This window comes from Scomber scombrus, chromosome 8, assembly GCF_963691925.1.
Source record: "Scomber scombrus chromosome 8, fScoSco1.1, whole genome shotgun sequence".
NCBI classification, from domain to species: domain Eukaryota; kingdom Metazoa; phylum Chordata; class Actinopteri; order Scombriformes; family Scombridae; genus Scomber; species Scomber scombrus.
In genome coordinates this window covers 14108911-14130537 of record NC_084977.1, presented here as the reverse complement: position 1 = coordinate 14130537, position 21627 = coordinate 14108911, and the positions used below count along the sequence as shown (strand labels likewise).

The 21627-nt window shown below is 42.8% G+C and overlaps 1 protein-coding gene across 1 annotated transcript; it reads right to left on the bottom strand.

The window, feature by feature from the left end:
- Positions 1 to 32: 32 nt before the first annotated feature.
- Positions 33 to 14891, bottom strand: tle2a (TLE family member 2, transcriptional corepressor a). The gene is made up of 18 exons (XM_062423529.1): positions 14874 to 14891; positions 12230 to 12274; positions 9939 to 10001; positions 9392 to 9496; positions 8721 to 8934; positions 8155 to 8175; positions 7355 to 7449; positions 6637 to 6681; positions 5472 to 5633; positions 4920 to 5046; positions 3686 to 3882; positions 3293 to 3372; positions 2433 to 2682; positions 1901 to 2148; positions 1127 to 1274; positions 810 to 960; positions 429 to 505; positions 33 to 140 (listed from the first exon to the last, which is right to left on the bottom strand). The coding sequence occupies exons 1-18, from the start codon at positions 14874 to 14876 to the stop codon at positions 33 to 35; spliced, it is 2139 nt and encodes a 712-aa protein (XP_062279513.1). The 5' UTR covers positions 14877 to 14891.
- Between the last annotated feature and the right edge of the window lie 6736 nt (positions 14892 to 21627).

Here is a 21627-nt window from a genome sequence, read left to right as displayed (position 1 = left end):
GTTTGCTTTTTTATTCTTCAGCCAATCAGAGTTCAGTAGATGACTTCGTAGACTGTGGCCTTCTTGTCCCCCGAGCCGGTGACGATGAACTGATCATCAGGGGAGATATCACAGCTGAGAACCGATGAAGACTCCTTCGACTGAACACAGAGAGAGTGGAAGCCATATTAGAGACAAACAGTGACACAGAATAACACATGTTGGCTGTTTGTTCAAATCAAAACAGAAGTAATTGTGTCCTAAAACAATCCTGTGATATTTAAACAAGATGATGAAACAAGTCAATGACACATTTTAAACTCTGACAACATAGATAACAATTTCTCATCATGTCACCATATTGAAAACAAGTTATTTTTAGTTGTTAAACAAAAAGTCAATAATGGTTGCAAAGTGCTGCGCCTGAGAGTCCATTTTTGATGGCTTACCTGGAATATGCTGGATCCGTAAGGTGTCCGCCATGCGTTCAGGAGGTTATCTTTGCCTGTGCTCACGAACCATTTACCTACAGGACAAACACACATAGCCATCAGCAGATAAAGCCTCAGGGATGGTGAGATATGGAGTAACCAGAGAGGAGGCGCCGCTTTTGTAAAGAACAGGAAAGGTGAACAGGAAGAAACTGTTTCCGAATAATGAGAGAAGCAGAGATTTGTTCTGCTTCCCTGTGATTAAACCCTCAGGTAATGTGATGGAACCAAACCATCAATCTAAGCAGTGTGTATGTGTTATGTGATGTGTGTGTGTGTGTGTGTGTGTGTGTGTGTGTGTGTGTGTGTGTGTGTGTGTGTGTGTGTGTGCATGCATACCACAGTAGGCGAACTTGAGGGAGAGAACGCAGCTCTCGTGGAGGTGCAGCTGGTACTTGTCAGGTTTGGAAACATGCAGGACTTCCACGTTGCTGCTCTCCATTCCCACAGCCAGCCACTCGCCTGTTGGACAGTAACCCAGAGAGAAGATCTGGGGACAGAGGGGGAGGAGGGGGAAAAGGACAGAGTCAAAAGAAGATGGGAAGGTGAGGGAAAAAAAGCAATGTGGAGATGAGAATGGAACAGTGTTAATGATCATTAGTAACCTTATGAATATAATCTAACATATATATATGTGTGTGTGTGTGTGTGCATACCTGCGAGGTGAAGTCATGTTGCTGGAGCTGGCGTCCCTCTCGGAGGTCCCAGCAGCGGACTGTGTTGTCCAGCCCTCCCGTCCACAGCTTGGTGCCGTCGTTGGAGATGTCGATGCAGCTCGCTCCATCTGTGTGACCCTGGAACTGCCTGCAGGGAGGAAACACAAGAGCTTCAACTACAATGCAAAAACACATAAATGAAGCTCTATCTTAAGTTTGCTTCTCTTTTTATACTTTATTTGAGGTCTTCAACACAAAGAATGCTTAATTTTGAATAATTAGGGAGTTCGGCAAAAATACTACTAAAGCACGTTTGGTTACTTTGGGAAATGGCTGGCAGCAATGTAAGCAGGTAGTGGTAAACTGCATGAGTTGTGCCAAACACCTGGTATGGTCCTTAAAGAATAGTGAGGGGGAAAAAAAGACTTTCAAAAATACAAGCTACCTGTTCCTCTCTGTTTAACACACAGTTTATGCTCAAAACTTGAGCCCATGTTCTCTGCACTGCATCCAGCCTCTGTTTAGTTCCACATCTACAATGTTTGCTTTTCCATCTCTCCACTTTATGATTGACAGTGCAGATTGTAAACATTTCAGAAATACCACAATTTGCTGCCTCCCAATGTGTGTTCTTGCCTTTCTTCTCATTTCACACCACATGTTACACCTTCATACTTAAACAGAATCTGGTATCTTTTCTTTCTGTCTCCTCTCCTCATCTGACTGTAAGAAGCTAGTTACAGTCAAGCCGTCTCCTCCCTCTCTTCCTCTTACCTGACCAGGGTTTGATTGTGAAGGTCCCAGACGACGATGTTGCCATCGCTGCAGCAGGAGAAGCAGACCTTGTTGTCAGGGGAGATGGCCAGAGCGTAGCAGGCGGGAGCAGACGACGTCAGCTCCGCCTTTATGCGTGGAGTGGGCGTGGCCAAATCCCAGATTGACAATGTGCTGGCTTCCCCGCCGACGATCAAGGTTCGCCCGTCGGAGAGCAGCTTGCAGGAACGGATGTAGTTATCCCTGTTCTGATTGGACACAATAAAAGAGAAAATGTTTAAAGATACTCATATATTGTACAACTGTACATTTCTGCTGTTACAGCAGTATCACAGCAATAAAAGATAGATCCTGGACAATTTAGCTTTAGCACAACAACATTAAGGTAATTCATCACGCCAAGTGAATTTTTTAGTGTGAAGAACACTTTTAGTAGTGAAGCAACATTATGAGATACAAGATGGATAACAGAGTGCAAATAGAAGTATAGAAACATCCGTCTGATTGTGTCCCTTCCTCCCTCATGTCTCACCAGACAGTCCAGCTGGGCCATGGGGCTCTTGCTTCCTGGCTGGCTGATGTCCCACACCTTGACGCAGCCCTTGCCTCCCGTGTAGACGTGGCGTGTGGAGGTGCTGATGGTGACAGCACACACCACTTCTCCGTGGTTCAGGGTGTGGATCTGCCGGGCGTGGCGAGGGATTCCCGGGCCCAGCAGGGCGTCAGGGGGAAAGGGCACCGGCTGCATCTGGCCGTCTGCACTCACGTGGAACGAGTAGGCACTGGAGGGAAAATAGAGGAAAGAAATGGATGAAAAACAGAGATTAAAGTCTGCAGTAAAAACACTTCATGAGATGGATTAAATGAGCACCATTTAATACCGCTGAAAATTCACAGGACGTTTTTGTTTATCTTGCCATTTTTCCACAAACCTACATCATGTACTTCAACTTAATGATGTCAGCATTTCCAAGAATTACTTTTGAGGGATTGAGACAAAACTTTGACATTTACCATTGATGTCTATACCATTGATTGCCATTGATACCTGAAAAATACTGTATTCTGCAGTGTATAGAAGGTGCTGTGAAAATATCACTGACATCATGTCATCTACATTGGCTGCAGACATAAGCAAAATACTCCAAAACAAAAAAGTCAAGTGCTGCCAGAAATGGAAGGCAACTGTATTTAAACATTATTTAAGGATGAAAAACTAATGCAAGTTCTGGAGACTCAACATCATTAATTTTTTCCCCATCCTTTATTGTTTGTCTTTTCTGTTCTTTTCTGGTGTCGTATCTGAAATGTGAGGAGCCTGAGCTTTTAAAGGCAGTTAGTAGTGAACAGGTGTAGATTTGGGTGATAGCAAGAGAGGAAGAGGAAACCCACGGTTTTCCGGAGGCGGCTGACTGCAGGCTGGCAGGCAGCCCAGGCACCCTCATGTGCGGGTGTGGAGACTCATAGCCCACCTGGAAGACACAGATACCTAATGTGAGAAAAAAAACACCTAAAAAATATCTGAGAGGAGGGTTCACTCATAAAAATGGATAATACAGAGACAGATGAAAGATCAGAATAAAATGAGATCATATACGAAAGCCAAGGTCATAGATACTTAACAATAAATGACAATGCAGTCTTGCTTCACACTGTTCTCCCTCTAAAAACACTCGTTCTGTTTCCATATCCTTCTGCTGCCCTGTCTGATGGTTTTATATGCTGAGGTATTACATATAACAGTGACACTGAAAAGACAAATTATCTGTGGAGCATCTAGCTCACCACAGGGGACCGTCCGTAGCCTGCGGCAGCTGCCGCTGCTGCTACTGCAGCTCCGTTCATCTGGGGGGAGACCAAGTGGAGGCCAGCTCCATAGCCTGCTGCCCCGGGCAGGTCCCCGTTCACACCCGGAGGGGGCAGGCCAAAAGCCCCTGGAGGGTATGCACCCTGCACTGCCAGGGGGTTTCTCAGACCCAGAGCTGGAAGAAGAAAAACAGAAGGAGGAAAAAAAACAGAGAAAGTTAATTTGTTGTGAGTTATCTACTTGAACAAATGATTGATCGTGGGAAAGAAAACTGTATGTCAATCATTCAGAGAGCTTTATCTATCACTTTAGCAAAGGCTAGAGTAAACTTCTCTTTTTATTGAGGTGACTCTGCAGAGCCTTTCAGTGTGTGAGACAGCTGTGACTGACAGGCTGTGAACAAGCTATCTCCTGCAATAAAAGCCACGACAACATGCCGACTGCAGCACTAGACCACTACTGACCCCTGCTGGCCACCATGACTTCTTGCAGTGAGTGTGTGTGTGTGTGTGTGTGTGTGTGTGTGTGTGTGTGTGTGTGTGTGTGTGTGTGTGTGTGTGTGTGTGTGTGTGTGTGAGAGTGTTCATTAATGTCTTCTATATCCAATGTCTGTGCATGTAGCTGCATCTACAAGTGCCTTACATGCATAATGTGTGCGTGTGTGTGTGTGTGTTTGTGTGAAAGCGGCGCGGGGGCTTACAGGTGATTTGAGAAAAAAAAGAGAGAAAGAGATACACTGGAATAGATGGACGCTCATTATGAAGCAGCTCACAGTCACAGTCCATCACCTCTCCTAATCTTTCCATTTAAAAGTGAGGCGCGATGAATATTTTTGCCCACAGCTGCTTATTAAGTCCAGATGGTGGTCGGTGGTGGGGAGCTGGCTGACACCCATACCAACTACCGCAGCCCGATGTTGATAGAATCACTACATGTAACAAAGCCAGTGCACACAAAAAAAAAAACCATCACTGCAAATGCTGATTCATATTTTTAATTGATCCCGTGTGTAGTGAAAGCTTGTGTCCCTGAGCGGACATTTGTCTTTTTTAGTCTCACAAGCAACAAAAATTGTTTTTTTTGCAATGCAGGCAGCTTTGCAATTCAACTTCAGAGTTCACAGTGTTAGCTTTTAAAAATAACATACATGCAAGTTTTTTAAGATGATGTGTAACCAGAGGACAAAAATGCAAGCTCATGGTCCAGTCTCACCTATGGGGTCCACACCAGGCTTGCCCGAGACAGGTCGAAACTGTGGGGGTCCGCTGGGTCCAGGGGTGTTTGACTCTTGGGACATTGGGGTGCCTGGCTTCATACCTGGAGTACTAGACTTCTCCCTCTGGAGGGAAGGTGAAGAAAGAACGAACTATTACAAAATGAATAAGGAAAAGGAAATAAGAAGAGAGAAATAAATAGAAAGTCTTGAGATATAGATCAATCACACAAACAAGAAGAGAATGACAGTGAGGATGACTGAAGGCAGATGGGATCTGAGGGGCTCTGTGGCTCAGCAGCCCAGACTGGATGTGTGCGGGATGTTGAATATACAGCATAATAACTCCAAGATTAACTATTGACCTTGAACAAAACATCAGAGTGTGCTGACAGCATGGAAATGCTGATGTCCTATACTGAAACATTCCGTGTGTGCGAACATGTTCAGGTAGGTCAAATATTTGTCTTTTGCCGTCTTGGTGTGGGGTTAGTGAACTGAATGGGTAAATGCACACTGTGTTAATACAGATGTTTAAGTGTGTGTGGTACCTGTGGGGGCTCCTTGCTGCGAGACGGGGAGGTGGCGCTGCTGGAGGAAGCCAAGGAGGTGGGGCTGGCTTGTGGAGGGCCATCTTTGCGGGACGGGGGCATCTTGTCCAAACCATTCTCCCTGGATGAGTAGGACTGCACGCTGCGGGGGGACGACGGGTCCTGAAGTCAAAACCCAGAAAACATTATTACATGGGACAGAAACAAAAGGTAGTGGTGCTTTGTCGCTAAAGAGAAGCCCTGGCAATCAACCAGTGTGTACTATTTTCTTCTTGCGTTGATTAAGTTTGATTTTCTGTAGGTGGCATTCTTTTTAGTTTGTTCAACCACAGTGACTCAGTGCTCATGCCAACTATCCAGCTCTCGCTCTATTGATTCCAAACTAACTGCAGTGAACATAACAGAAATCAATTCCTGGCATTTTCACAATAAGATTTACCCAAAACAGCAATGTAAAGTCACTTTTATTATATGCACCTAGGACACTTACATTATTCATGTCGATGTCAAAGCTTTACAGTTCTTATGGTTTTCTTGTTGTGATCAATCCTCTTGTTCATACTGGCAATAAGAAGATCCCTTTATAATGCACTTTCATTGTAAGTGATGGGAGAATAACTCCACAAGCCTCCTTCCACACAAAAGTGTATTTAAAAGTTTATTTGAAGCAAATATGAAGCTTCAGCAGTCCAAATTAATAAAATCAAGCCAACATCTATAAAAGTTGTTTTTAGTGCCAAATTCAATCCTTTTTTAGTATACTTTCACCGCAGCAGAACAGGGCACTGTCCTTCGAGAGACAAAGAGCTGTGGATTATGTGCCCTTTCAGTTACATTAGTGTATTTGGAGGGATCCTTTAACAGTAAGTATGAACAGAATAAGTGATTGCAGTGAACAAAACCTGCTTGAATGTTTATTTGGACACCTGACTGCTGTTTTAAGACAGACTTGAAAAACTGTAAACCTATCTTAATTTTTTGGGCGCCAAACTGTACTTGCTGACTTCAATGCAGTCAAGTGTATGTTGGTGAATGGGTCGCAGACAGAGGTGGAGGAGGACAGGAGGGTATTGTTATTATTCACATGGTCCTGCTTTGTTTACATGTGGTATGCAGATGAAAGCTGTGAAGTGAGGCCAACAGAGGCCGGCGGCCACCTACTAACCTCATCCACCACCAAATTATCATCACTCTTATCCGCATCGCTTCCCTGCGAGAGAAGAAAGAGAAAGTGAGATTAGGTATGGTGTACTGCTGTCTGATGTATGTAGATCATATGTAGAAATATACAACATACACACTTAAGCCAGGAGAGAGAGTTTGTGTATGTAAGACTCTTTTGCAAAGGTAGACATTTGAATGGTTATCTATTTTTTACATTTTCATGAAATATTATTTATTACTCTGAAAATAGAGGAAATTAAATATTCTATCTTGATATTTCATTGCTTGATATGGTTGGAAGTAAATTATTTTTTCTTTCATTTTAGTTTTTTTTTGCTTGCATTGCTCAAGTTTTGTTATTTTTCATGTCTTCTTGAACAAAGCAATAATTCTGAACTTAATAATAACTTGATAATAATATCTCCCTCTAAAAACAATCATATTCATTTATCTGCACACAGATAATAAGATTAATAAAAATAATAATGATAGTTGTGATCCCACAATGACTCCAATAGATAAATGCCACTTTTTAGAACAGTGATGAAAGCAGGGGGTGTGAATATTTCAATCACTGTCTAAAAAGAGTTGCTCTTCAATGTCCGCTTTCCTGTCACTATACAGACACCAGTGGTCTTATCTGATGAGGACACTGGAGTTGGGGGGGAACTTCTCTTCAGTTACTTAAACATTTAACAGTGTTACGAAAGCATCCTCACATAGTCTGTCATGAATTCCTTCTCGTCAGCTTTCCTCTTCTTGCCGTTGCTGAGGTAGTCTGCTGCACGACCCTTATCCCCATTTGGACAGAGAGCTCTGCAGAGAGGGAGGAGAAGGGGGAGATTGAAATTTAAAAAGAAGAGAGCAAAGCAAAGAGCAAAGAGGGGGTGGAGGAGGAAGGAAGGAGAGAGGAGTGAAGAAAAGGGAGTGAGGGCAGAGAGGAAGGAAGAGGGTGATAATGAGGTGAGAGGGACTGCATAAATCATGTCAGACTCATAAGCTGCGGAGATGAATGTGAAAGAATATCAGCCTGCATCGATCGTCCAGCTCAACCTTAGTGTCTCCAAGCCAAAAAAATGAAATTCAAGCAAATAAGATGTTTTTATGCAAGCATGAATAGAAATTTCAACAAAAGCAGAGGTTTAAATCTGATAAAAACCTGTCTACTTTTAACTGACCACAGCTGACAAACGTTTTTTTAAGAATGTATCAGAGGACAACACAAAGTTGCACCTTAAAAACATGTCAGCTGTGTTTACGAAAGCAGCATGCAGTGCATGCAAAGCAGGTTGTAAATAAATCTGCAAGTGGACAAGCATTGCAAACCTGTTGTAAGCTGAAAAATATGATAAAATAAATTATAGAATTTAACATTTTTATACTTGGAATAAAACATTTAAAAAAAAATTTCATGCAAAGATTTCCTGCTCATGTAAAACAAATTTAAGAAAAATCACTCCTACTGTGTATGTATGCATGTATGAAAAATGTAAATCTGCCAAATAAACATCATTTTTACTCACTGGTCCTGCTTCACGATCTGTTTCCAAGCAGAAGCACCCAACACATCGAGGTACCAGGCAACAGGACAGCGAAGGCAGATAAGGACACACACACACACACACACACACACACACACACACACACACACACACACACACACACACACACACACACACACACACACACACACACACACACACACACACACACACACACACACACACACACACACACACACACACACACACACACACACACACACACACACACACACACAAATGAAACAGAATCCCATCACTTTACATCACTCTACAGTTGATGACTCAGTGGAAAAATATCCCTGAGGAGTGTTATTATCAGCAACACTCCTGTGCCCTGCCAAAAACCCCAAAGCAAAGCCAATCATCAGAATCCATCGAGCCAAACTTTGGTGTTTACTTGACTCCCACCTCAGCTAGACGTTTTCATCTCCAGGAATCCAATCCAGCTCTTGTCCCGGCCCTAAACTCATCTAGAGTTTTACACTTTTTGCTTTGAGTACCAACATAAGTAAACATGCACCATTTTAAAGTGCTCCTGTACCTCTGTGGTGTTCTGCAGCGGCAGCAGCAGCTGCTGCTGCCTCTAGATGCGCTCTCTCATCCTTGGCAGCCAGCTGAGCCCCCAGAGCTCCGGAGAGGGCCAGCAGCCCAGACCCTCCGCCAAGCGCCAGGCCAGGGTGGGGCAGACCTGATGGGTGAGGGCCCACTGGCAAACCCTGGGCATGCTGGGAGAGGTGCTGGGCCTGAAGCTGTTGCTGTAGAGAGGAAGAACAGAAGAGGGAAAAAGAGCGAGGAGACAGAAAAAAGAGAGATTTGGGTGACTTACAAGTACTATAGGAAGTGGCTTAACAGGAAGAAATCAAGAGGAGAAAAGAAGGAAGGAAAGAAAGGGATTTGAGTGCTGCAATGTGCGCGAGAGGAGAAATGCAGAGGTCAGGGCAGTGGCTCTTAAAGAGGGGTTGTTCTGCGGCCAGATCAGCATAATGGGACGTAAATATAGAGAGCTAAGCTATTGATGGGACATTTGTTAAGGCCCATAATCTAGAGCTTTAAGTTTTGGGGCTGTTCAGGAAACCAAGTAAGGACACTTGATTAAAAAAAACAACTTTATATATTAAAATAAAATCTGTATATTTTGGAGTGGGCTAAAGGACGCCTCCAAAAGAGAAGAAAAGGAGGAAAAATAAATATATGGGAGGATAAGGTACACACGCTATGAGGCAGAGGGGGGAGCCCACGTACCCCTATCGAAGCATTTAACTCGCCCATGGTCACCTGTTTGGCGCGCTCCATAGCCTGGACCACCTGCTGTTGATGCTGTGGAACAAACCAAGAGGTCAGTGAGGGCAGGTTGATCCAGAATCACATGCTTCGCTTTAAAACTTTATTTCTGTAAACTGAGTTAATATTAATTACGTGCTACAATTTCTTAATAAGTATGAAAAAATATTCATAAATTCACAATTCACAAACAGCATATTTGAAATACTGATCTTTTTTTTCACTATGGGAATCATGCGCATGCATGCAACCATTTGGCCATCGAGGAAAATGAATGTGCTTTGAAGTTCTGTCCATCTGCAGCTCTGTGTGTGTGTGTGTGTGTGTGTATGTGTATGAGTTATTGCTTATTTTGTGTATGCATGTGCACACCTTCTGTGTCGGCTGCCATAGGACAGAAGAGAGAAAGGCATGCATGTAATACAGAGTGTGAGTGTGAGCATGGGTGTGAGTGAGAGTTAGTATGTGTGTGTCCCACCTCCTGTGACAGGAATGGGATGAGCTGAGCACAGATCACGTTCAACCGTTTGGCAATCTCCGTCTGAACGAAAAATAAAAAAATAAAAAGATACTGTCACTTTGATGAATAAACACACACAAAGACACAAATACTTGCAGAGCCAAGACTGAGCACGGACAAAAAAAGACACACACACACACTCATAGAAAGGTTACACACACACACACACACAGCGTGGCTGTGGCCTGCTTCTCCCAGGGCCAGTGTGGTAAATATTTCAGCTGCTTACATCTGGTCCATGCATATGGAAACTCTGCCAGGGAGTTTGGCTAAAATATTCATGGACAGCATCTGCTGTGGCCACAGTCAGCCCACACAGAGTGAGAGAGTGAGTGAGTGCGCGTGAGTGTGTCTGATGTGTCCTTGCGTGTCTGTTGGCGTGTGTGTTTGCATTCTGCATGCTTGGGTGTTGTGTGTGTTTCCTGCTGGGGGTCAGTGATTCTTGCTGTGGGTGTGTGTCTGTCTCGATCTGCTCTACTACACAGCCAACAGCCAACTCTTCCTACCTCCCTCCCTTCATCATCATCATCTCTCTTTCCATCCCTCTCGCCTCCTCTTCATCTTTCTTTCCATCTCACTCCATCTATCGCTCTTTCCATTGCTCCCTTCCCTCTATTAGTGCAGTAATCAGTGTGACACGCTCTGACATGTGATGTCTAACACACATACACACGCATACACACACTCACGCATTTAGTGGCAGGCTCAACAAGGCCGTTAGGGCCAGTAATGATATGCATGCAGAGATCATGACAACATCATTATGGCCGCAGGCTGTTTATCTTGTTGACAGCAAGACTTTGCTGTGTGTGTGAATTCCTGTGTGCGTTTGTATACACACGCACACGCACACACACCCACACACACACACACACACCCACCCCAATCCCATTCTCTCCCTTAAGTGATTTATTGATGCCGGACTGAACTTCCACCACCTCCTTTTTCTCGTTCTTCCTCTCTCATGCACTCACTCCCTCTCTCCCATTCCTCTTGCTTGCCCACATCCCTCCCTCCACTCTCCTTTTTTCAGCCAGGCAGCATGCTCCCCCTCCTCCCCTCCCTTCCATCCTCTGAATCCATCACCCCCCACCCCAAGGGAGACACAATGATTTCTTGTTAGAGAACTCCAACTACTAAATGACATCTTCAGGAGAGAGAGAGAGAGAGAGAGAGAGAGAGAGAGAGAGAGAGAGAGAGAGAGAGAGAGAGAGAGAGAGAGAGAGAGAGAGAGAGAGAGAGAGAGAGAGAGAGAGAGAGAGAACATGAGCAATCGAGAGAACAGAGGATAAAGAGAGGAGGACAAAATGGAGAGGGGAAATGAAAAGAAGAGGCGGAGGAAGGAGAAGAGGAAAAGGGCAGATTGGGTTGAGGAAATGACAGACAATGAACCAAGAATGTGGGAGGGAGAAAAGAAATTGACAGAAAGGAGAAACAGAAGGAAGGCGGGGGAGGAAAATCGAGATTGGGGGATGTGGAGGGGAGGAGGGAGTTGAGTGGCAGTGACACGTCAAAAGCAAAGTGATTGAGATGGTGAAATAGAAAGAAAAACAGGAAGAAAGAAAGAGAAAAGAAAGAAAACAAGAAAGAAAGAGGAGACAGCAGGAAGGCAGTGACCTGATTTAAAGTGAAATTCAGCATGGACTGTATGTCTGCAAGGAGACAGAGGTGGAGGGAGGGTGCACAAAAAAAGGGAGATATAAAGAGAAAGAAAGAGAAATCAATGGAAAGAAAGAGAGACAGACAGGGAATGTGGAGAAATGGAGATTAAGAGAGAGGAGCGCTAAAAAAGACAAAGTAAGACAGCAAGTGAAGGGAAAGGAGAAAAGAGGAAGAAGGGGCATAGAAACAGGGCAGGAGTGGGAGGCATGGATGGATAAATGGAGGGATGGAGCAGTTAACAGACAGGGATTTATGATGGGTGAGAGGGGAGGCTGTTCTGGGAGCTCGGGGAAGGGCAGAGTATTCTCATCTGTATGTCTATGGTGGAGAAATGAATTCTGTTTGTGGATCCTATTAACGCCTCTGCAGCATAACGCCCCTATATAGGTCCATCAGAGAGAGGATTGACATTACAGTGGTAGAGAGAAAGAAAGAGAGAGAGAGTGACTGAATAGGGCAAAAGAAAGGAGGCAGAGATAATAATGCAAGAGAATAATGCAGAGCTTTAGGAGGCGGGTGTGCTGAAAGAGGGGGCGAGAGACATGAAGATACAGAGAGAGGGCCAGAGAGCGCTCAAGTTCACTCACCTGTTTGTGCATTTCAATGTTAAGGCCGTAGGACATCTCATAATACTGAAACACATAGAACATCAGTTAATATACAAAATGGTCGACAGGCTACAATATGAGACTGACAATCAGTCATTTAAAGTGTGGAGCAGGTGAAGCTAGAAGGCTTTTTTTTTTTTTAAATACTTTTTTTATTTGAGTAAATGGTAATGCATTATTATTAATTCAAACTTAATAAATAAATACTGTACATAAAACAAACCTTATTACAACTTCTGCAATCATTGCCTTACAAAATGTGAAACTTTAAGTTGAATCATTAGATCTGAATAATTTCAAAATGGCATAATGAATTTGTGACACATTATTTTTCATCTGCTATAACTGCTGAAGTCATTTCTATCCCAATAGCTTAAACTGATGGTGTAAAAGTGTCAAGTTCATTTTATCTGCACAAATATAAAATGCAAAAGTGATTATGATCAAATTTGTTAACATAAATGTTTTAAACTCCTGTCAAATAATAATAATAATAATAATAATAATAATAATAATAATGAGTATACAAGAATAATTTAAAAATACCCAAATAAAATCCCAGTTGCAAATGATGCCAGCTCGAGCATGTGAACTCTGAAGTTTCCATTTTGCCCTAAGAGCACATTGCCACTAATTTCACCTCGACTCAGCTGAAAGTCAATGACACTAAAATGACCCTGAGGCGCTCTTTGAAAGCCAAAAACCAGTAGCAAGGCGGGGAAATTGTCGCCTGGCAGAAGAAGGTGACAGACTATTGCAATAATCATGTCTAATGTGAGCTATTTGACCCTGGCTTTTATCCGAAAGTACAAGGAACTGTGAGGAAACGCAGGAGGAGATGAATGCCACAGAAAGAGACAGGTGAGGGTCTCTCTCTTCCGCTCTGTCTCTCTCTACCTTCAGAGGTGGACGAAAAGGAAAGCATTTTAAAGTCAGATGCCTCGAAAAGTGACAGGCTGACATTTGCTTTTCAGTGTGGCTGGCTGTGGAGAGAGGAGATTGGCAGTTGGGCAGCCCGAACATCCTGGCAGGATGGGAGAGAAGATGGCAGGGGTCCTCTCTCTCTAGACATCTTTCCTGGCAGTTAGTAAGCATGTGTGTGTGTTTGTGAGTGTGCGTGTTTGTAGCACAAGTCTGCAACTCTGTGTATGTGTATCTGTGTGCTGTGCTGTGTGTGTGTGTTCTCGGTACGTGTGCTCCTCTTTCTGTATGTTTGTCTGTGTGCCTCCATAAAAGACGCCTTTCCTGGCAGCTGGCAGCTCTGCTTGGCAGTTAGTGTGCCAAGTTTCGCCTGTTGCTTAGCAACATCCAAACTCCCCCAAATCATCAGCCAGGAAAGGAGACCTGGCCTGTGCTCGATGCCAGCTACCCCCCTCACCAGCACTAAAACTTCAATCCCCCCACAAGTCCCTGCTCTGTGCCAGGATTGCCACATAGCTCTTTTTTTGGCACAGTGGGATCTGGGCAGCCTACACTCAGTCAGCTGTGGTTGTGTGTGGCTCTGATCACAGGTAAATCAAGGCTGGAGGCTTGCAGGCTTAAAAACAATGACAGACAAAGAGTTTTAGCCTTTCCTTTATGCAGAAAAATATCTGCTGATCATGTATCCTTTAAAATCATGCAGCCCCAAATATTCACAGAGTGCTGCCTCTGAATGGCAAAACTTTAGATAAACAAAGCTGAGAAGAAAAGTGCATGTGCTTCATTTGTTTCCCTGCCCAGATTCTCTGAAATCATTCAGAGATTCAAATCCTTGACCAAGTGGTCACATGTTCGGTTCTGTGACTTCAATTGTCCAAACTTCAAACTTAGAGGAATACCTACTGATAGTGCAAAAGAGGCACCATCTGTAATGTAACTCACATACTGTATCTGTCTGTATCTGTAACTGTTTCTTTTCAAATAATCTGTTAAGTCTTAAATTAATATCAGACAAATTCCACAATTGGGCATTTAAAAATATAACACTAGTGCCGATATGCCTCTTCAGTTTCGGTGCCAATACCAAAATGATGGGTTCTTTTAAAAACATTACTTTTAGAACTGTAAACAGGTATTTCAATAAACCATTTTGAATGAAACAGTCAATAGTCAAATATAAAAAAACACTTTGATCAAGAAAACAAAACAAAAAAGAATAGTATGAATCAGACCAGACGTTGGCTTTCAGCACATGACAGTTTGATATTGAGTGCTATACACACATTTCTGTTGGTACCAAAAGAGCACAAGGTTTGATAGACAGCTGTGGACAGATGTGGGGACACAGCGCAGGAGTACATATCACGAAACACTTGCAAACACAAGCATAAGATTGCACGCCCATGTAAATGCTGTTTATTCATAAGCCCTGTAATATGTGTGTGTATGGTAGTGTGTATGGTAGTGTGTGTGTGGTCTTGTGTGTGGTTTTTGGTGGGTGTTGTTTGGCAGCTGTTAGCAGATGAAAGGGATTCAGGGGACTTGGCAATGGCACTTGTTGTGGGTGAATGCAGAGAGCCATGGGCTCTGTGTGTGTGTGTGTGTGTGTGTGTGTGTGTGTGTGTGTGTGTGTGTGTGTGTGTGTGTGTGTGTGTGTGTGTGTGTGTGTGTGTGTGTGTGTGTGTGTGTGTGTGTGTCTCACCATAACGTAGTGTCTCTGGATCTCAGTCTTCTCTGTGGCCAGTTTCTCACATTCCAGCTTCAAACTGCAAAAACAGAAAAGAGTTTAAAACATTGCACTCCATATAAAAATACACCATGAATTAGCGACATGACAACAAATTAGTCACTCCCTCCCTCCCTCCTTCATACTCTCTCTCTGCCTCTCTCACACTCAGTGGGGGAGGAGGGAGCAGGGTGACTGGGGTGCTGACAGCCCATTATCACCTCAGAGCAGAGCAGAAATAGACAAAGTCACGCTTGGAGCCTGAAATCCAGCCAAGACTGCAGGCAGGCACATCCAAGGTGTCTCTCTCTTTCTCTCTTTCTCTGGACAATTTTCAATCTATCCATGTGTCCTCTCACTCCTCCTCATTTTGTCGCTCCCCCAATTACCAGCCAGCCCATCTGCCTGTCTGACCGATCCCCCTTCTTTCACATTCAACAGCGCACTTTGGCAAGTTTCACTAAAGTCGAAGCATCTGCTTTAAGTGGGTCAAAAGTGCCAATTCCATCTGAAAATGTAAAAAAAAAAACCTCTGTCTCATTCTGTTTGAACAATCACTCTTCTCTTTCTACCTTTAAAGCCATGAGTCACACAGCTACCATAACGCACACACACACACACACATCCCTGAGATGATAGCAGCCAAACACCTCTCCCATGTGTCCTATATTTCTGTCTCTCTTCTGTGTTTGCCTGTCTCTTCACACACCCAAACAAGTCTCTAGCGTCCCCTAAAATTGGATAACGTCAACGGCTGAATTTGCACACACACACACACACATTTCCATTCCTAAATGTGTTTGTGTAGCAGGTCAAAGCACACAAACACCTCCCTTGTTACCTCTGCAACTCTATCTCTCCATCTCTCTCTCTCTCTCTCTCTCTCAGAAATACACTCTGCTCTCCATCCTACCCCTCTCCTCCCTCCCCAGAGAGGTAGTATATTTGGGCCGTCGGCATTTTACGCCAACTTGTTTGAGGGCGGCAGATATATTGATGGGGGGGGGGGGGGGGGGGGGGGGGGGTTGGGAGGGTCGTTTGGCGGAGGAAAATTAGAATATGATTAATACCGCAACATTACCCCCAGCCGCAACAGGTAATAATGGCCCCATCCGCTCGCCTTCTCCAGCTCCGCGTGCACACACACACATAATTGACTCATTTATCATTGCCAGCCGGTTGAGGAGAAGAGGGACGAGGGAGGAGAGGGAGAGAAGCAGGATGGAGAGTGGGAAAGCGTGGGGGGGGGGGTGGAGTAGTGAGGATTAAACCCTCCCCTACCCCCCCTCCCACCACCCTATAGATTTTATTACAGTGGAATTGCCTCTCGGCAGAAGTCACTCACGGCAGGGCTAAGGACTAATGCGACCATCGTCTGTATGTGTGTGTGTATTTGTGTTTGTGTACATGGCTCTGAGTGTGTTCATGAACTTAGGATGAGCTTGGAAAAGAGCCATAACCAGACTGCATGCATGGCACACACGTAAGTAAAGTAAAGATAGAGACGTTATGTATCAAATGCAAATATAATATGGTACGGTATAATATGGTGTGGAATGGAAATATTTTCATTAGCATTTCATCTGTTGTGTATTGTTTGATTTGTCAATCAATCCATGTCTATAAAATATAACAATGCCCATGAAACTTTACTAGATGATGTGTGAAGTTTTCAAATAGCTTTTTTGTTGAACCAATACTCTCAAAAACCCAAAGATTCCATTTACAAAAAGCAGAAAAAAGAAAGAAATCCTCACATTTGAGAAGCAAACAGAGAATTTTTGGATTTTTTGTTTGCTAAATGAACAATTAAAAACTTAAAATTGAAAATAGTCCAGGCACCCTGGTGGCCTGGGGGTTAAAATTGCCAACCATGAACAGCAATTTCCCCTGTTTGAGTCCAGCTGGAGCTCTTGTTGCATGTTGTTCCCCATCTGTCTCTCTCCCCTCATTTCCTGTTATGTCTAAAAAGAGACTAACTAATAGACTAACCATTTCAACTCAATGTTTAATGACAACTTGCGGTTAAAGGATTCATGCTCTATATTACTATTAGATCGGTAGCTGAAACAGTTAATTGATAAGTTGATTGACAAAAACCCCAATCAGCAGCAATTAATCTCTTTAAGATAAAGTTATTCATCAAACAAAAACATTTGCACGTTTTAGCTTCTCCATTGTGAGGACCTTCCCTCAGTCCCACAACACAAGCAGCTAGAGGATATCGACTGGCCTCACCTGGGAAACATTTTCTACCTGTCAACATCACTTCATACAACAAACATCAATCATTTAATCAAAGAATAACTTATAGATTAATCAATAGTGAAAATTAATTGCTGCTTGCAACCCTAATAAGGGCATGTCCCATTCACAAAACACACAACACAACCTCAGATTTTCTTTTAGAAATGAACAAAGTCAGCCATGCTGTTAAATATATAAACTGGGTCAAGAACCAAAAAAAGAAAGAAAAACAGCGTCTATACCCATGAAATCTGCCCTCTGCATTACAAGATTGCATAGCAAATACGTAAACACACTCTCACACACACACACAGTGTGCAGACAGACACTTCTTGTGCTTCCAGGGAAGACCCCAAGGTCGCACTCAGAAAGCAATAACCATTCCCCACAAAATGGACTTCAAGGAATGAAATTACAGCGTGTGTGTGTGTGTATGTGTGTGTGTGTGTGTGTACGCCATTATGTGACTGTAGGAGCATAAAAGAGTTTGAGGGGGGAGGAAAATGAGGGAGAGAGGGAACGAGAGCGGGGAGCAGGAAGTGGGTATTTCATGTCGAAATGATTGCCTGTAATAATTAGTCTTTGGCTCAGCACCATTTACTGAGAGAGAGGGAGGGAGGAAAGGTTTGGAGGATGGAGGGAAAGACACAGCAACACAGAGAGAAAACAAGATTGAGTGAGCCAGCATGAGAGAATGAACGAGCAAGAAAAATGGAGATATGACTGTGTGTGTGTGTGTGTGTGTGTGTGTGTGTGTGTGTGTGTGTGTGTGTGTGTGTGTGTGTGTGTGTGTGTGTGTGTGTGTGTGTGTGTGTGTGTGTGTGTGTGTGCGTGTGCGTGCGCATGTGCCACGGTGGGCTCGGTTCCTCCAATCTTTCACTGGCGGTGACAGGAGATAAGATGATCAGCTGAATGCGCTACAAATCTGCAGCCTGCCAGCCTTCAGACAGCTCTGTCAGTGCTGCACTGCTAGTGAACGCACACACACGTCCATGGCAACACACAAACATAACACTTGGAGCACGGAAGCAGTGTGTGTGTGCGTGCATGTACACACTAACCTTGCATGTATGTAGCCACAAAGAAACAAGGCACACACCCACACAAACCTGCTATATAAAACGGGCACGACACACACACGCATGCACACACACACACAGACAATCTCTCTCTCTCTCTCTGTCTCTCTAACAAGAACCTACAGACAGCGAAGCATCTAATTAAGATCGTGCACTTTGTAGAAATGTGCCGACTGCTTTTTTAGTCTTCCATGTTTGAAACAGGCTACTGGGTATTGTAAAAATGTCAACTCTTTCCCTTCCAGTGTTTGTTTTTAACAATACTTTTACACACATCATTCCCTCATTGATTATTTTGCTAAAAGGAACAAAGACTTTCTTATTATTATTTAGCTTTTCTATTACAAAAAACTTGTCCATTGCTTTTGATTGTTTGAAAGTATTTTAACTGTGTTCAGAGAGATAAAAATGTAAGTAAATACTGATTTTCTTTCAATGTGAGCAGGATGGGGGGGAAAACAGCATTTCTTTTTTTTCTTGATGAAATATAATCAGCTACATAATTTTCTGACAAATAGCTTCCCAAAAAGACAGTCAAATTAAAGGGAAATCTTAATCTCTTCTTTCCACAGGCTAGTTGTGTGTCTGCTATAAACAAATATACACTACAATGTAAAGGAGATTAAGGTTTTATGAAACGGCACATGACCGTTCTTTTAACACTTATCTTATGATACACACATTTTATTGTGAGAACATTTCCTGACCTTACTGGGCTGGACATTAAACCTCAATAGAGTTTAAATTACTTGATTGATCAGTCGATTAACGGAAAACAAATAAATTAATCAGAAACACTTTTGATTATGTATTTATCATTTTAATCATTCATTTATTTTTATCCTTTCATGATGGTTCACTGAATATTTTTGACTTTTGCACAGTTGATAAAACACGCAGGTCAAATGTGAACTTTGCACTTTCTGAACATTTTTCTGTATTGTCTAACATTTTATAAATCAAACAATTAATCGAGTGAGTAAAGGACATACATTGTTAATAAGAAACAGTGAGAACCAACTGATGTGTCTGTGGCTCTGAGCATCCATGGAGACTGTCAAGTATTGAAAGCTGCTCTTGAATATTTAGTCAAGATTTGGTGTGTTTAGACTATTATTATGAAGGCAAAGTTTGTGCTAGGACAAAAAAAATCACACACATTAATCCGATAAGTTCTTATTTTCTTCAATAAAAGTAAAAAAACATGGTTTGAATTGTATTGAAACCAGAATTGCTTGGTAAAGGTACCATCACCTGGATCTTCTATCAGCCCTGATGTCAAAAAGTCAAAAGACCAATTAATCACTGACATGCTGTTTGGTGATGACATGTTGATATTAAGTTTGTTTTCACCATCAACTCAAAATTTGAACTGGCTCTGGGGTCCTGGGCCCATCATACAGCAAACATAATAACTGACACAAGTGCTGCAGAGCTACCAGCCAGTAAGGAACACACAGACACACACAGTGACTGCAGCCGTGTCGTGCCTTTACAGTGTCAGGACCATTTATCCCCCAGTCTCCAGGTATGTGACTGTTCGCTTTACATCTCATTAACTATTGATCAACCTTTCCTCTCCGCTCCACTGGAAAAAACCTTTAGCTTCTCTTGCAGTCTCTCTCTCTTCAAACACACACTCTCACACACACAAACATACACGCCAGGGACCCACCCAACTCGCCTGTGTACTCTGTCATCATCTCTGAAGGGCGTGTACGAGAGCAAACACGCACACATCTATGTGCACCCATACACAAAACAAAGATGGGATCTTGTCACACAATAGCAGGCCAGCCATATCTCTGCTGCAAGACTTACTGTAAGGGCTGCTCTTTCATAAATGTCACACACACACACACACACACAGAGAGAAGTTGTAACCATAAAACCAACCCACAGATAAAATGCACCACAAAAACTATAAACAGACCACAAACCCTCAGTCGTCCCTAAAGCAAATATAATTTTGTCATTTAGTGAGTGACAGACAGGCAGTTAAACACAGAGGATTACTGGCTATTTTATCCAATTATATCTGTATACACGCAGTCTCTCTGGATACATTTGGTGTAGTCAATTCAGTCTGACACCATTAAAAGGTTAAACCTAATGGTGGTTAATCTGAATGTGTGTTAATACAATGCCATTCAAACCAACTTCACCACCTCATCCTGATCTGGGCTCAATGTGGGTCATGCTAGGGTTGGGCCAATGGTTATCCTTCACCACAAAGAGTAACGGCACGTTAGTTTGTTTAGAAATTGCTCCAAAGACAAATAAAGTCAGTCTCTGGAGAGTAGTTCTGTGTATAGCAGATGCCACCATGCATGTGCAGGAACACATTTCTGTTTACAGATCAGATTTTCTATGTACAATGTAGTACAGTGTCAAGAGATTGTGATATGTAGCACAACAAGCTAGGGATGAGATAAACCGTGAGCTTGTAGAGTAAAATATGTATTTCTGTGAAATTTTTGTTTTGGAAGTCAGATGTGGATCAACAGCTGCAGACAAACTAGCCCTGTTTTTTTAATATAAAATGCATTTGTAAGGTAAATACAAATAGAGTATATTGCTTGTATTGTCGTCCAACCAAAACCCCAAAAATAGAAAATAAGGAAACTTTCACATTTGAGAACCTACAACCAGTCAGTGTTTCACACCTTTAACTCATGTAAACAACCAAAAAAAGAAACCAAATCAATTTGTCACAAAGTGGTTTAGAAATGTTACAAGCAAGAGTATACATGATCAAATTATTTATTCAAACTAAAGCTAACAAAACAAGGTGTTTAGAACAAAGCGCAAAAACCAAAAGATTGACAATGCAGAGTGGATGTCAGCAGGAGGAAGGGAGAGAACCATTGACCACATGAACCAACTTTTACAGCTTGGCAGGCTCAGGTGAACCATATTACACTGTTGACCCACCACTGTCAGCTAATATCCAGAAGGCAGCCTCCGATTACAGTGGTCGGGCATCACATAAAAAAATTGTCAAACAATTTTTCATCTATCAAATACTCAATTAGCTGACTTTATCATTAACAGTGATGACCTGCAGTTTTATATAAATGGGGCTACTGGCCGATATCTTTCTGTTCATTATCACTGCAATCTTTAATGTTTGATATGACTGTTGTTGCAGCCAAATATCATAAAGATGACAATGTTACACACACTCACTCAGAGTGTGTGTGTCATTAGTTACTATTGCTGTGTAGTATTTGGGCAGAGACGAGTGGAGGGGCTCTCAAGGATGAGTGGCAGCATGTTAGTGGCGACTGGAGAGCCTATCTTACTCTACAGACCACACACACACACGTAATATTGCAAGCAAGTCTGCATTCACTAAGAACAACCTGTGTGTGTGTGTGTGTGTAGAGGGAATTACAGTAATG

Excerpts from the sequence above, each read along its gene's own strand:
- tle2a (XM_062423529.1), bottom strand. Across the intron at positions 8,935-9,391 it reads TCCCCCCTCTGCCTCATAGC|CAACAGCTTCAGGCCCAGCA; the intron begins GTGTGTACCTTA and ends TCCTCTCTACAG. Across the intron at positions 3,883-4,919 it reads GCCTGGTGTGGACCCCATAG|CTCTGGGTCTGAGAAACCCC; the intron begins GTGAGACTGGAC and ends TTCTTCTTCCAG.